Raw genomic sequence first — 15955 nt, 5'->3', positions numbered from 1 at the left:
CAGTGCATTTTGACTCATTTTTTTATTGTAGACATCTCATTTTCTGCTGATGATATTATTAACTGACTCAGGTGCATCACAATTTACTTACTCTAACTGGGCATTTACAGCTATCACCTTGGAAGAGACTTCTTTAAACATCACTTCAAATTTTCCTTGTAAAACAGATTGTCAATTATTCTGATTGATAATCCAGCTTTCATTGTTTTCCAGTGATCTTGGGTCAATCCAGCAAAAGTGTATTACACATAATGTACAATAAATATTATTTCTCACTAAACAGCTACTGCAATAAATGTAACGTTCTTTACCTTGCAATAAACAAGCTTAAGTAATGTGTATGGTATAGCACTGTTTCTACAATACCGTACTATAAACATGCATGCAGTCTGTTTGTTTGTCTTCTGTACTTTATTCTTAACATTTTTATAAACACATTCAAAACAACAAAAACATGCCCAACACCCAAAAAACAAATTGAGATAAAATACCATGCAGAATTAAGCTACTATAAAAACATAATCGATGTTCCACTGTATTCATTTTAATCTCTCATTCCTTGATGTTGGTGTATTTATTTTTTTTTAGAAAATGTAACCAGAACCTTAAAAAGTACAGAGATGCCACAGTTAAACAGGACAGCAATAACATTATTAAAATACTGACAAAATTCAGTGAGTTCAGGAAATATAGTGTTCCTTTATTACAAACCATAAATATTTACATTTGTTTTTTTTAGTTAACATCCTTCCAAATACCCTAATAACAGAATAAATGTCAGGCACCACAGGAAATATAAAACATGATATGTGTCTCCTTCACATTCCACAACCAAGGGCAATTCAACATTAACTACTGAAATGAAAGTCAGGACACAGATTGAAATATTAATACTACTACTTTCTTTCTTTGCCTCAGTGTTTACTGTACATTAACAAAAATGAAATTTAAAGCAGGTATAATTAAACATGAAAATCACCATTTCATAAACTTTGCAAATTAAAACGCATCTTTAAATGAGATACAATTCTTAAGAAGTAACGCTACCCATAAAACGGTAAAGCCCACACAAAAACCTGTAGTATTATTTGTTGTTGCTTAAAACATCTATTAAAATACAGCCCATGAATTCATGGAACTGTGCCTCTTTAAGAGTTAAAAAAAAAAAAGTACAGTGGTTAAAAATTATTCCAGTTAAAGACCGCTAATTACTGCATAAATCTTCTTCTACATTACTTTTTGCACTAGAGTATAAGTAACTTACCATTAACTAAGACATCCGCAAAATTCAAAACGTAATTTTATAAAAAAACATTTTTTCAAGTTCTTATATTTTATCTAGTAAACTTAGTAATAGCAACATGTGTAATAGCAGCTGATGTAATTGTTGCTATTATAAAGTAATGTAGATAAATATTACATTTACTCTTTCTGAAAATACAATCTCTATAAACTGCAGAACAAGGAGTCCTGCTCCCACATTTAAAAGCCAATCCAAGCATGAGGCAAATTTACAAGACAGTTTTTAGATAGATCTAAAAAACCTAGAATGCTTTGGGCAGCAATGACTTTGGTATTGACCTGTCCTTAATTTATGTCAGCATGATAACCTATAGGAAAGTTTTCTCAAAGTTTTTTGCTTAGAATCACAAAAGAATATTTACTGCAGATCACCACACAGAAAAACATTTTTTGAAAATCTGTTTTGAAAATATGAAGATGAATCAAATATTCCCAGAGTACATATAGTAAACTGAATAACAGTATACTGTACACTCTAAGATTTAGAATCTACACTGCTATGCAGTATACTTATAGTTCATAGGACAATTTACAAATTGCACAATTTTGAATACTATGCTTCAAAATCCCATATGCATACAAGCAACAATTGAGATTAAACTGGCAAGAGACTAAACGCATGACTTTTATGAGCAGAAAAACTGTTGCAAGCACCCAGAGCAAAAAATGGTAATCTTGTGGCAAAAGTTTCCCCTTTAATTTTTTTCCTGACATATTAATGACAAAAATAAATTTATTAAACTGTATAATACTTATCCTGATTTCTGAAAATGTTTTCATAGTGGGAAGAAGCCAAGTTAAATGAAGTTGTATTTTTGGCTTTAGTTTTTAACAGGATTTCTCCCTCCTGTGCAAATTTCCACTTGAACGGTGAAAGGTGTGTGGGATACTGATTCATTCTTGAAGAAAGTGCAACACATTGCTTCTGAAATCTCTAGTTTGCAACATAAAACACAAAAACCTTTGAACACCGTAAACAAATTGTTAAACGCACGGTCCTTGAAATATTATAAATAAAATAACTTAGCAAGTTCACATTCATTCTATTCACATTTGGATTTTAGTTTTTGCTTAAAGCTCTCTTCAGAAGTTCCAAGTCTTTCCTTCTGGGCGAGTCGGTTTTGGCGCAGGAGTAGTCCTCCAGCTGGAGAGGAATGTATTTCTCCAGTAGCCCCAGCTTCTCTCCTTTCAGACCCGTATAAAGCTGCGCCCAAGAGGTTCTGACTGGCCCCCGGAACCCAAAGAAGGCCAAGCTTTCTGAAGAGAAAAATCCGGGTACATGTTCAGTAATTCACCTCTCCCCTAAACGGTTTCCTCTGCAGTGCAGAAACAGGCCAACAAAAGGACTACCGAATATACCTCACATTGAAAGGTGTCCCGAGTCAAATCAAATGGCAGAGTTAAAGTTATACAAGGCCTAGTATAAGCTGCAATCTGCACATTTATTTTCAGTTATACTCTCTGAACGTAAAGAAAGATACTGCTGCTCTGGACAGACTACAAACCAGGCCAGCCAGAACAACTCTTAACCTACAGGTCCACTGAACTAACTCTCTTCAGATTTGAAGGCAGTAAATTGGGGCTTAATTTGAGTATGTAAAATTCTTAAAGTTTGAGCATGTAAAAGGCAAAGTGAACTGACAGGTCAGCTCCAACCTCCACAATGAAACTGCAATCAAGAACACAAGTGAAAATTAAAATCTGGTGTATTTAGAACTGAATACACTGTAGCAAGTCTAGATACTTGGACTAGTAGTACTCTAGTTACGATGCTGAGGATGATTCTTCAAGAAATGGGTTCTTGGAGTAATAGCTTACTAGTACACTAAACAATGTTACCAAAACAATATTGGCCCATTTTCCAGCAAACTATCAGTTACAGTAACTATCAGTAAATCAACAAGTTATGGTGCTCTTGGCAAAAACAACAAACCTTTATTTTTCAGATCTGCCTCTTTGGCTGTTCCCAGTGTGACAAAATGTCGAGCAATGCCGCCAAGCCCCTTCTGCACTGCTCGAGTCCCAAGAAGAACAATTGACCTAAGGGACGACGAAAGTGCACAAGATGACAGAAGTGAGGTGAAGAATCACCAGAAACAGTGTAGCAACATGTTCCGCAGTCACAGAATTCATATCACTATCAGGAACAAATATCACTGGCACAGTGGCTAGCATTGCTGCCTCACAGATCTGGGGCCCCTGTATTCAGTTCTGGATCTTGGTGCTATCTGCGTGGAGTTCGTATGTTCTCCCTGTGTTTAATAGGCTTCTGGTAAAACTGGCACTGGTATGAGTGTCTGTGTGTGCCCTGTAATGGACTGTCATCCCATCCAGGGTGTATCCTGCCTCGCACCTGTTGCCTGCTGGGATAGGCTCCAACTTTCTTGCAACCCTGTACTGGATGAAGAAAATGGATGGAAGGACAGAAGGAAGTTCTGGAAACTGTTAACATTTTTTCCTTTATTTTTGGCTTAACTTTCTAAAATTTAAAATCTGAATGCAGAAAATTTTTTTTTATTCTACTTGTAACTTTATGGGAAGCAACATACGACACTCGAAGACCTTGCTCTTACCTCTCAGGAATTCCAGTCTTCAAATACTGGTCCATTTTAGATTCCAGCTCGGGGAACACTGATTTCTTTGTCACTCGGCCAGTGCAAGCATCCACAGTAACCAGAAAAAATCCAGACTCTGTGAAGGGGAACTTTTCAGCATTTACCTTGAAAATAAAAATAATATGCATATGAGTTCAAGCAGACACCAACACATCTCAGAGGCCAGCTTCTTTGGATTCCCAGTTTTATTCGCTAGAATAAACACCAGAACCAAAATTCTGTACAAATTTACCAAAAACTAAAGAAATAGGCTCATCCTGTGTACTGTAATATTTCATAGGATCAGAAAGGAGAATGCAGTGTTGTCCTTCTAAGGATGACAAGACTTAAATATTGCCATTTAGGGTACTTAGCAGACTCAGGTAGACTAGATAAAAAATTATTTCTTGCTAAAGAAATTTGCGAAAGGATTAAGGATAGGTTGTAATAATGAATTCCAGGGGGGAAACCAATTTTCTTCAGCTTGCATAATCTTCTTGGAGAAAAAAAAGGGACAACTGTAATATTGCTCACGGTGATGAATGATTCTTCATTGCCTTTTTGTAGCTCTTCACTGCTGAGGGACTTAATCTGAGCCTGGAGGTAGATTTTGTGAGGATCACTTGTGAAGACCAACTGAAATAAAACCATTTGTTAAAGTTCAGGGGTGTAAAATTGAATAATTGAACAATTCACAGTACGTACATTGGACTACTGAAACCTGATTATCAATACCTATTAGGGTAAAAACAGTGGTTCATTGTTAATTAAAAATAAAATAGTTCTGTGTTTATGCTGTGAACCCACAAAAAAACATGAAGCTAATGAGTAGTAACAATATAAACCTCATGTGCTAGTATTGAATATCATTATCAATTTGTGACAATTTCAGTTGACAAACTTGAAGTATTTTTAGTCCAGCCGAAAGAAAAAAATCATTTACCATAGAAGCTCCACAGTTTTTGCAAGGTGTTGTGGTTGGTGGTGGCATTGGAATAAGAACCTTTGGGGGTTTTGGATCATTTGAGTAAGCTTTTGCCATGCAGTTGCTGATCTCTTTCGAGGTTGTCGTGGCGATGATCTTCAGTCGCTCACAGCCCACGCGGGAGCAGTAACTGTGACCGTCTCTGCTGTGTCTGGCATACAGGAACAACCACAACAGCCTAGAAACAAAAAAAGGACAATTAGCCACTAAAATATGCAAAAGACTGTCAACTGGCTGTACTGAAGCTTTTTTAGAATGTTTTTAGATGCACTGCTGAAGAAATGACACTGCACGTCTCTCTTATAAAAACAGCTGTCGGAATTACCCGGTTTGTTGGACAGGTGGTTGCTGTATATATATTTTTTGTGCTGTCTTCTCTGCACAGCAATTCCATACGTTAAGCTGGATGTGCTTTCACTACTTTGAAAAGCCACTGATGTTTCTCGTTGCACATGTTAGCTATTGTAAGGGGGTTCAGAAGAACAGGCTTTCGGATGCAACACGTTTGCAACGTCACATTTGCATTTTAATAAAATCTTATTTAGAGAGGAATATTACACTTAAATCAGTGCTTTTACAAATGCTTTCAATGGAAATGCATCTACTGTATATAAAAGCAGATGGGAGGATATAGTGGCTCTACAGTGGATACTCTATACTAATATTTTATCTCAGCTACTCCGAAACTGATGCCCCTTGTAGCTGCAGGCACTCTCCCCTCTCAGGCAGAGGGCTTCAAAAACCTGTCAGAACCTGAACTAAATGAGATAAGAAAGCAATATGAAAACCTGCTCTATCAGTTGTTGGTTCTTATAATCCAGAAGTCTAAAAGATTAGAGAAGTATAGTACTACATCAGCATTTTCATTAGGATTTTAAAGACTTACATGTACTTAATTAGCATGCAACAGTGAATGATAATCTTTTTAGTCACACACTTCGCACACCATAGGCCTTGTTTTTAAAACTTCATGCCACAGATTTAAGCCAGCACAACGTAAATGCAGCCAAAAATAAAAACGTGATTTTCAAAAGCCAACCTACATGTCTTGTTTGAGATGCAAATCTCACCAACTACATGTGCATTGCAATATTACGACAAGCCTAGGCTTTAAATCCACATGATTGCTACTGGCCTTCCTGCTTAAGTATATATTAAGCTGTATCCTTTCCAAGTTTATTACATTCCACAGCACAAAACCATTTCCATAAAATTCCTATTACGTCTGCCAGTTTAAATGTTTACAAGTCTGCCTATTAAATGTAAAGCTGAGACCATTCTGTTCACAGCCTACAAACACATGGAACTGACAAAAATATGAACATGCGGTTTCTAGGAATACGTTTGCGCATTAAAGTTGGTGGGCAAGATAAATGGCATTTAGGTGAGACTGACAACATGGCGATGGGACTATCCTGGCAGAAGAAGGAATTTGCGATTGCACCGAGCAGGAAACAGTTTTGTTTCAGAGACGCCTCTAAAGGAACAAGATGGAAAATGTGCACAGCATTTTTGGTAATACAAAAATATTTTTTTGTGCTCGGATTTCTCAGTACTAGATAAAATTTCCCATTATCTGGGAAGCACATAGTTTTTTTAATTATTTCCATTTAGTTGTTGAACTCGAAAAGTACTGTCTGGGTGTGCGTTGCTACAAATACTTTACATTTTCCCTTTCAGGAAAGCATCATGTAAAACAAGGTTCTTGGGTAACAAAATAACTTGCTGCAATGAATTAGAACAAATCAAAAGAACCAGTACATAGATTATGTTATATGAATAATCAGTGTGGTAAATCACAAATTGGAATTGAGTGTTTACAACATTTAAGTTCAGAAATACATGGGAAAAATATTTTACACTTATAAAGGTCAAACTGCATTTTGTCTGAATATAGCACAGCTGTGAAGAGATGATGTATCATGGAAATTCACCTGTATACCTACATGTGTACTGCAGCTTACATCTTTCAAAAATGGTCATTATCCCTCAGGCTGGTATGGGATACTCATGCTTATTGTTCTTTTTAGATGAGCTTCCAGTGACATGCCAGTGAGTGCTTGCAATGACCTCTAGAAACCCAATTCAAACACTGCTGTTTATAACTGAAAATGCTGCAATATCAAAAGTAAATGGTCGGCCCTGTCAAAATTCTTTTCTGATTCATGCCCTGCATATACTGTATGTTAAAGACAACTCTATGAACACTAATCCAGGGGACCACTATGATTCCAAATTAGGGAGGGAGTTAAATCCAGCTGTTGCAATGAGCTATGGGTATGAAAATGAATGTTCTTAACACAATGCTACAGGAGAGGGAATGGTTTTATGGCTTCTCAATCCACCCTTTTGAGCATATACAGTACAGTAAGTCAAAGTTAGCAGACACATGTACAGGCTGTACATGCCTCCTACCCTTGACTTACATACAAAAAAGCATACATACATTATTCATACCCCACTGTTGGTAGAACATTTTTAGAACTGAGACACAACATCCAACTCATTCATATGAGTAACTCAACTCATATGTTGTTTTTCATTTTGATTGCATTGGAGGATACATAAATATGAAGGGCACTGTATTTGATTTGATTTCAAGATGCATTTCTCCTTTCTGGGTTCAATTTTCTTTAATATACTTTAAAAGGAAACATTATTCTTTTGCCCTAATGAATGACTTGCTAACTTTATCATTATAAAGCAAGATATAATTATAGCAAGATGAATAAGAAGGATCTCTTTGAACTGAAGAGAATTATGTGAATGTCACTAAATACCACACACATCCCGTGAAATACCACAAAACTCACCCAGTGCTCTTGTCAAAAAAGTACTTCCTGTCCTGTTGTCTTTTATGTAAATCCTCAAGGGAGCTGACAGGTCCATAGTCCTCTATATTGTCAAAGGTGTTGTTCTGCCTGTCGTTGATGTCGGACACAATTTGAAATGTAGTGTCTGCAGGGTAGCAAAGGCCAACCTGAATCCAGTCACCTCTGTTCAATTACAAAAAAGTGTTAAACACGGTGTCTCCAGGACAAAAAATAACAGAACGTTCCTGATTTATATAAATATTCAACCCTACAGGTAACAGTGCTAACGTACCTACAAAGAAATTGCACAAGATGTCCATTCAATAGCAAACATATGAGATATGGAAGGATTTTGGAAAGGCCAGATAATATCAGACCTCAGAGATGGTCAATACGGTAGGTGCTGTTGTGTGACAGAATGTCACCATTGGTCAAATGGTCCTTCAGGATAAATAATTGACATAATTCCATTGATCTCAGCGTATAAAGATTGTGTAAAGTTTGTGGTTTCCAACCACACTACATCACTGGTTTTCACAAACAGTTTTGGATTTTTTTTTACTGTCATATGAGTGCACTTATTCCAGAGAATGCGATAATTCTGGTTCACTGTGTAGATTCTATTACTGTCCATCTCCAGGCTAGGAATCTCCAAACCCTGCCTTTGGCAGCAGTGTGAGTTGAGTGGGTCTGTACAAGACCAATGGACAGGCACTGGATATCTCAGGTGCAGGTACAGGTGGCCAACTGTGCTATCAAGTCTGTCACTTTTAGCTTTGTGGCTAAAACTGATTAGCAGCTACACCTAAAACTTTAAACTTGGAAATACCACACACTAACATGCTGCAAATTTTGCCAATTCAAAAAGTACCTCTAACTGATTGAACTGAACTCACACACATATCTTTTGCTTGTCGTAGTTCATAATACTACTTTAGCCTATCCAGATTATACTGTACATTTAATAAAAACACACAAACAGAAAGTATAAGAATAGCATACAGTACTTTTCTTGTCTGCTTTAATGTGACACCTTCGAGTGTCTAGCCCCCAAAACATATTTAAAAAAAAAAAGTATAATCTTTTTTATGGAGTTCTAATGTTTGGAATCTTAATATCGAGACATGTCACCCTGCAGCTCTCAACTGGCAGCCCACTGAAGCTCAGCAGGGTTGAGCCTGGTCAGTACCTGGATGGGAGACCTCCTGGGAAGCTATGGTTGCTGCTGGAAGTGGTGTTAGTGGGACCAGCGGGGGATTTGCATCCTGCAGTCTGTGTGGGTCCTAATGGCAGGGACACTACACTGTAGTGGGTACTGTCTTTCGGATGAGACGTTAAACCGAGGTCCTGACTCTCTGTGTCTCATTAAAGACCACCAGCATTTCTCAATAAGAGTAGGGAGTTATCCCGGTGTCTGGGCCAAATTTCCCCCCTCAGCCCTTACTGTGGCCTCCAAATTGTCCCCATGTATGATTGGCTTGCTCTTGCCCTGCAATGGACTGGCGCCCCGTCCAGGGTGTACACTGCTGTGCGCTCGTTGCTTGACGGGTAGGCTCCGGCTTCCCGCAGCACCATATTGTATAAAGCGGTTTGGCAAATGACATGACATTCAAAAGAAGGGTCTGCTATTTCCCTGGTTATTGCTGCTCAAGCTAAGGTTGCTGCTGGAAGAGGTGTTAGTGGGGCCAGTAGGAGGAGCTCACCCTGTAGTCAGTGTGGGTCCTAATGCCCCAGTATAGTGACGGAGACACTGTACTGTAAAATATGTTATCCTTCGGATGAGACGTAAAACTGAGACCCTGACTCTCTGTGGTCATTACAAATCCCAGGCCGTTTCTCAAAAAGAGTAGGGGTGTACCCTGACCAAATTTCCCGTTGGCCTTTCCCAATCATAGCCTCCTATGTGGGGGCAACACATTGGTGGTAGTGGAGGGGAGTCCCTATGACCTGTAAAGTGCTTTGAGTGAAGTATCCAAAAAAGAACTATATAAGTATAATAATAATACTACTGATCATAAAAAGTTAAACAACATTATATTTGGCAGTAGGCATACTTACTTGTCAAAATTAATGAGATACAGCACTGTGTCTCTGGGCGCCTTGCCATTCCAGTGAACAGTGTAGCTCTTGCCGATCATGACCACTGGCTGGTACTGCTGGAAGGCAGCTCGCTGGCTGTTGATTCCCTTCAGCACCATAGAATTGTTGGGGTACTCATCCCTGGAGATGGACATACTTAAATTCTGAGAGCCCCATGTCTGAATGAAGACCTGGGAGGAGTATTGAGAGGAGGAGTCTAGACACAATCCAGCTGATTTCTGTCATGCATGATAAACCTAAGCCACGTCACCATTCAGCTTTTTTCTTTGGTTTCATGCCATATGTATCTTCACATACCACACCTTAAATTATTCACTAAAAATCCTTCTAATGGAACGCTTTGGTAAGATACCTTTAAAGGTGCTATATAAACGTTTATGATGATGATGATGATGATGGAACAAGTGTTTCTTTTTTCAACTGTCAAAAAAGTGCCACTTTAAAATACTATTTGTTGCACAGCATGAGAAAAATTTGAGTGTAAAATCTTTAAATCCTCGTTGTTTCTTACAATATATAGTAGTGAAACACCAGGTCTTTCAGGCTATTATATTGCATTTTCAATGTTTTAAAATTAATTCAATTCACAAAACATTACCTGGGAATATCTGCCACTGCATATTACTCCATTCCACTGAGTGACGTTAATGCACTCTGGATGTCGAATCAGAGAGTTGTCCATTCTGCCCACGTAAGTATCTGGATATCCCGTTACAGATCCATCCACATCATGGAATACTGAGTTCTTGTCTCCATCCAGTTCGTTTTCTTCAAACCAGGGACCTGCTTTCCCAAAGAAAACCTTCAAGGACACCTGTTGAGCAATTTTAAAACTATTATTGTTCATGCAAAAACAAATACTCAAAGCATTTTGGAAATGTATTTTTGTTGCAATCGGGATTTGAAATAATTACACTTTTGGAATTAAAAGGAACTTGCTTTCAATTCCAAAAGGGAGAGAAGAGCTTGATAAAAAGGAGACTCCACTGTTTTACTTTCATGCAATTTTTTTATTGCCATGATTATTAATTTATTAATAACAGCTCAATGCACACAACTTAACCGGTCAAAAGTCTTGCTACTAAATTAATTTAAGATTTTATTTTGAACCTTAAAGTGGACTAAGAAATCCAGCAGAAGATGCTTTCAAATAAGTCATAAACAGCCAGTAGAGGGAAGCAGAATTCATGTCCACAATATTTGGAAAACACACGCATGCCATCATTTTTTACATTCTGTAATGTACTTCCTCAGAAGAAAAGGCCTGCCACAAAAGAAAAGCACTTTCTACAAAAGATAGAGATTTCACATGAGATGTGCACAAGGAAACAAACAACAAGCCTGAAACAACTCCTGTTCTTTCCGTAGAACAGATAAACCACAAAAAAACATTCAGAACAGATTGTTTAGAAGAGAGCCAAAAGATCATGTCTAGCAATCAGAGCTGGTACATATGAGATGACAAGATATTGCTCAGTGAATATGAGAAATAATCAAGTCTTTCACTTCACTGTTGAACAATATGCTTGGTTCATTTCTGTGAAAATGTATTACTTTTTTACAATGAAAGTGAAACAGTAAAACTTTTCTAAGGAGATAAAAAAGCAGAGCATTCAATACGAGTTCTTTCAGATACACATTCAGTTACTTTTGATAGAGGCAGATCACATTTTCTGAAAAAAAGGCAGAAAGCAGTTCCACTGTATGTTAAACGGAACATATTATTTTTGCATTTTTCCATTAGCATGACGGATTTGTAAATCTCTGGTATTTATATATATTTAATAAATTCATAACCTATCGGCAATACATGTAAGAAAAAATTTCTTACTGTTAAAAATAATTAATAAGACTTTTCTTTTGAATCAGCTTCACTAATTAAAAAGGTACCCAGACACTTAATCATGAACAGGAAATCCTGTAATTGTACACCCCAAATGGTTAGATATTACAGAAATAGGAAATACATACACTGTCTTCAAACCTGACAGATGAGATGTTGTTCTTAGGTGTTAGCTGCCAAGGGTTCTTCAGAAAGAAGCCGACTGAACTCGTGAATCTGTCAGCAGTAGGGACATAGCTCTTAAAGGTACTCTTGCTGAGGCGAACCGGACCGTCGTAGATCTGAAACCCTCGAATTGGGAAGGTTCTGCAAAAAAAGTTACTCGCTATTTGTTTTCCTGTGCTTCTTGACGAAGTGCATCATTTTCTGCATTTAATTCCCATTAACCACAATTCCTTTGACCTGAAATGGACTACTGTGGACCTTATATAGTGAAGTAGAAACTGACTATGTGTACTCCAATTAAACGTTGTTTTCGAAAGAACATATATTTTAATCTACATTATTCAGATTAAGTTCAGATTTCCTCCTGTTTTTTCCTGCTAAGACACAGGCATCCTGTTCATCTCAAACATTTATAAGTTTCCGCTCTTAAGGAAACTCTAATTAGCAAATGATTTTCTGTCAAATCATGATTAAGGCCCTTGTGCCAGAAATACATCGTAACTAAGAGATGTTTAGAAAGAACACAAAAGCCTTCTAGGAAGGTTCAGCAAAACAAGACAAAAGGGAACACCACTTATGTTATAGCCTCACTGAAATGATGTTTAACAGCAGTGGAGAATTACAGTTAATTGGAAACAGTTTACAGTCTATGAAAAGGAGCTCGTTGGATGTCAACTAATTGTAGACTAGTTGACATAACTCCATCTTTTTTTAAATACTGAGAAATGGTCTTCATTTTTAAAGTGCCTTAATGCCTTGCATTTATTGTGGATAAAATTGTTAAAAGTTTACAAGGATGTTTCAAATGAACACAGCTGCCGGAGTTCATTTCAGTGCCCAAGAGGACCCTTCAAATTACTTGAGCCTTGTTCAGACTGAAAAGATAAGTGTAGAAGCTGTCACTTCCCTCGACCAATTTTCTGTGTTTTACTCCTTTCTCCTTACCTGTTCCTTGGCAGAGTTCTGTTTCTGTTTTCACTCCCTCCTGCTCCCCAGTACTTGTTTTGCCCACCATTGAAACCATAGTTTTTGCTTTCACCAACAAATAAAGATTCCGATACTTCCTGACTGGACCCTTCATCTTTAGGGAAGCTTCCATCACTGAAACAAACGGAAGAAAAAATGAGATACATATATTGCATCTAAAGCACTAATTCTGGAGTTAATCATTTAATCATTTTGAATGTATTTTTTTACTTATACCTCCTGATAAAGTTGACAACAGTGATAAAGCACATTACATTCGACAGGACTTACTATAGTCAATGATATGAGTTAGCCAAAATTATGTGTCAGAAGTAAAACACGGAATTAGAAAACCATCTGTGCCAAAAACAATTTAAATAAAAAGCAACTGATCAGTAAACAGTGTTTCCTTTATAGGAAATATTTAAATAAAGAAAATACTTATTTTCTTGAATGGAAAAAATTGAATACACACACACACATGCATACCTTGCAAATGATAGTCCAATACCATTATCAGCAAAACTGCAAATGTAAAACACAGATTCATGAAAAAGGCCAAAAGCATATTTCTAGTAAGTGGTTATTTAAAAAAATAAAACAGTATTAAAGAAGTTGTCAATCCTAATTAGCCAAAGGCATGTTTAAAATGCAAACATTTAAAATCTCCACATCTTGGAATGAGAGGATAGAACATATTTATTGAAATATAAAACTGAAACTTATTCTAGTGAAGAACATACTGCTGTTTTCTGTTATGCTGTTATGAATTATGTTTTAAGAACATATGAACAGTTTCAAACAACAGGAGTCTGTTTGGCTCATCTGACCTATTTGGTCGTTAGTAGCTAATTGTTACAAGGATCTCTTCCAGCTGTGACTTGAATAAAAGCAGGTATCGGCTTCAACAACATGGTTGGGTAGCCTGTTTCACACTTCAACAGCCCCTTGAATAGAGCAGTGCCTCCTGTTCTTAGTTATTAAATGGAATGTTTAGACTTTTTTCCTACATATCTACATGTACTACATATCTTCCTTGTTCCTTGCAGAACAACAAAAATTAATATTAATGATAAAATTCAAGGTGTGCACTTTTGAGCTGCAATGGACTCATTAATTAAATCTGCTTCTTTTTAACATTCACTAATTAGCTGCTGCTGCTAATCATTTAGAACAGAAAATTTCAATCACAATGATGATGAAAACACCCACAGAGATGTGGGTGAGACAGGAGATAAGGCCATCGAACCCAAGATTTATACGAGTCAGAATCAAAGTCAAGGCTGGCTAGTTTGTCAAACATCTGTTTATGTGTAAAAATGTGCTCTTATATAACTAGAACTGTTTACATGCATTCACAATCCGGTGTCACATTCTTTTGAATAACAATCCTATTATTGCCTGTGTCTTAAACAGTGGTCCTAGCAAATATTTTCACAGCTGTATTGTGCATACATATACAATATATCAGTTATATATGTGATTTTCACATTACTGTTTGAAGTTTTTTTTAATGAATAAAAAACATACCAAATACAGTATTTAGACAGGTAGAGTTACTAAAGGCATGCTAAAATCCCTGTCTTTAAGTAGGATTATGAATGTGTTAGTGAATCAGTCTCAGACTAGTAGCTTCATTGAAAAGCCTCATTACATAAAACTATGGAAATCTGTAATTGATCAGCATTTGTGGTTCAGATATTTGAAAAACAGCTGGAGTTAAGAAAGGCTTTGGAAATATGTCTCTCTGGAGGAGAAAAGATATTCTGCCTTAAGACCTTCAGACAGCTTAAAAAATTCAACCTTTTATAAGGAAAACAATCCTAAAATGTCTTCTATGCAGAACTAGATTAGTATGAAACAATTAAGTAATGGATTTGGACCAAATAAACAATATTGTGGTATGAAACATGAGCTTCTGGCTGCCTACAGAAGAAAAGAAAAAAAAACTCAAAGCAGCGTATACAAGTATCCTGATTTTTGAAAGCCTACTTGGCAGAAAGTGGAATTTTCCATGCTTCCAACACAGAACCAAGCATTTTTGCAGCAAAGCTGCCTGCACATTCTCTGAGTGTAACATGAATCAGCAAAGGCAACAAAACTAGCACCATGCAAACCATCTGAAATTAATTCCTGCTCACTGGATGTTTTTCTCCAACATCTTTACTGCAAGAGTTAACGTTACCAAGCCACATACTGTAGCTTTCATTTGTAATGAGGTATTAGAGACCCTAGTGTGTTCGAACACTTCACGTTTAAGAATAGTCTCCATTTCCAGCCTATTCATCCATGGAGCAAAACTACATACTACACAGAAATGTATCAAAAGCAACAAGAAAATCATTGGTGAAACAGCTCATCTTACGTTTTGGATTTTTTTCTAATAAATTGACAACAGTTTGATCAGCCACTTCTATCACACCTCCTCAGAAACATCGCCGTCAAGGCTGATCCTGCTAGAACGTGCCCTACCCTGAGTTTTGAACAACAATGTCCCCTCCTCTGATCCACGCTCCAAGGTCGTTGTTCTTGAAAGATATTAGACGGTCAATGACAGCAGCAACACGTGGCTTCTTTGGATCTCTGCCCTCGTGCGGACGGAACCTGGAACACAACTCGGAGGGTTTATCTGAGGAAACCAGGCCCAGTCTTTGACACCCTGGCACTGGTTTTGAAATAAGGTCTTGCAATCTCCTAATTGTACCTTCTTATTTCAGTATGTTTGCTCACTAAAATAAACAAACAAACATTATTTTTAAAAAACGCTTTTCAAAGGAGTTGAGGCTCTTTCAGGGGTTTCCAATTGTATATTTTCTGCTTAAAGAAGAAAGTCTGCTTAGTAAAACAAAAACATTAAACAAAACAATGCAAAAACATGGAGAACTTAAATGCATACAACGATGAATAAAAGTTTGTGAATCCCTTAATATTTTCACGTTTCACATTTTAAAATGTTATCTTAATCTAAGTCCTTATAATAAACAAATTAAATATACTCTTTCAACATTTATTCTCTCAGTCACACAACATTCAATATCCACGTGTGACAAAGTACACGAACCTTTAGATTTAGTAACTGATGGCACTCCCTTGAGCAGCGAACACTGTAACTAAATGTTTCCTATAACCGTTGAGCAGTTTCTCACATTGGTTTTGAGGGATTTTGGCCCATTCTTTCTCACAGAGC

General features: G+C 37.0%; 1 protein-coding gene across 2 annotated transcripts in view; it reads right to left on the bottom strand.

The window, feature by feature from the left end:
• Window positions 1–682: 682 nt before the first annotated feature.
• cemip2 (cell migration inducing hyaluronidase 2) overlaps window positions 683–15955 on the bottom strand; it is a 37574-nt gene continuing 22301 nt past the window's right edge. For both annotated transcript variants that reach the window (XM_088911733.1, XM_088911731.1), the window contains exons 13-24: window positions 15241–15372; window positions 13258–13293; window positions 12748–12903; window positions 11766–11943; window positions 10393–10608; window positions 9753–9964; window positions 7695–7877; window positions 4840–5059; window positions 4431–4532; window positions 3876–4021; window positions 3236–3342; window positions 683–2559 (exon numbers count right to left, since the gene is read on the bottom strand). In XM_088911733.1, coding sequence (XP_088767859.1) covers window positions 2363–2559; window positions 3236–3342; window positions 3876–4021; window positions 4431–4532; window positions 4840–5059; window positions 7695–7877; window positions 9753–9964; window positions 10393–10608; window positions 11766–11943; window positions 12748–12903; window positions 13258–13293; window positions 15241–15372 — 1885 coding nt within the window. In that variant the 3' untranslated portion in view covers window positions 683–2362. The remainder of the gene's footprint in view (window positions 2560–3235; window positions 3343–3875; window positions 4022–4430; window positions 4533–4839; window positions 5060–7694; window positions 7878–9752; window positions 9965–10392; window positions 10609–11765; window positions 11944–12747; window positions 12904–13257; window positions 13294–15240; window positions 15373–15955) is intronic.

Source organism: Atractosteus spatula, chromosome 3, assembly GCF_055471065.1.
Source record: "Atractosteus spatula isolate fAtrSpa1 chromosome 3, fAtrSpa1.hap1, whole genome shotgun sequence".
NCBI classification, from domain to species: Eukaryota; Metazoa; Chordata; class Actinopteri; order Semionotiformes; family Lepisosteidae; genus Atractosteus; species Atractosteus spatula.
The sequence above is the reverse complement of the archived record's forward strand: the minus strand, read 5'-3'. Positions and strand labels throughout refer to the sequence as shown.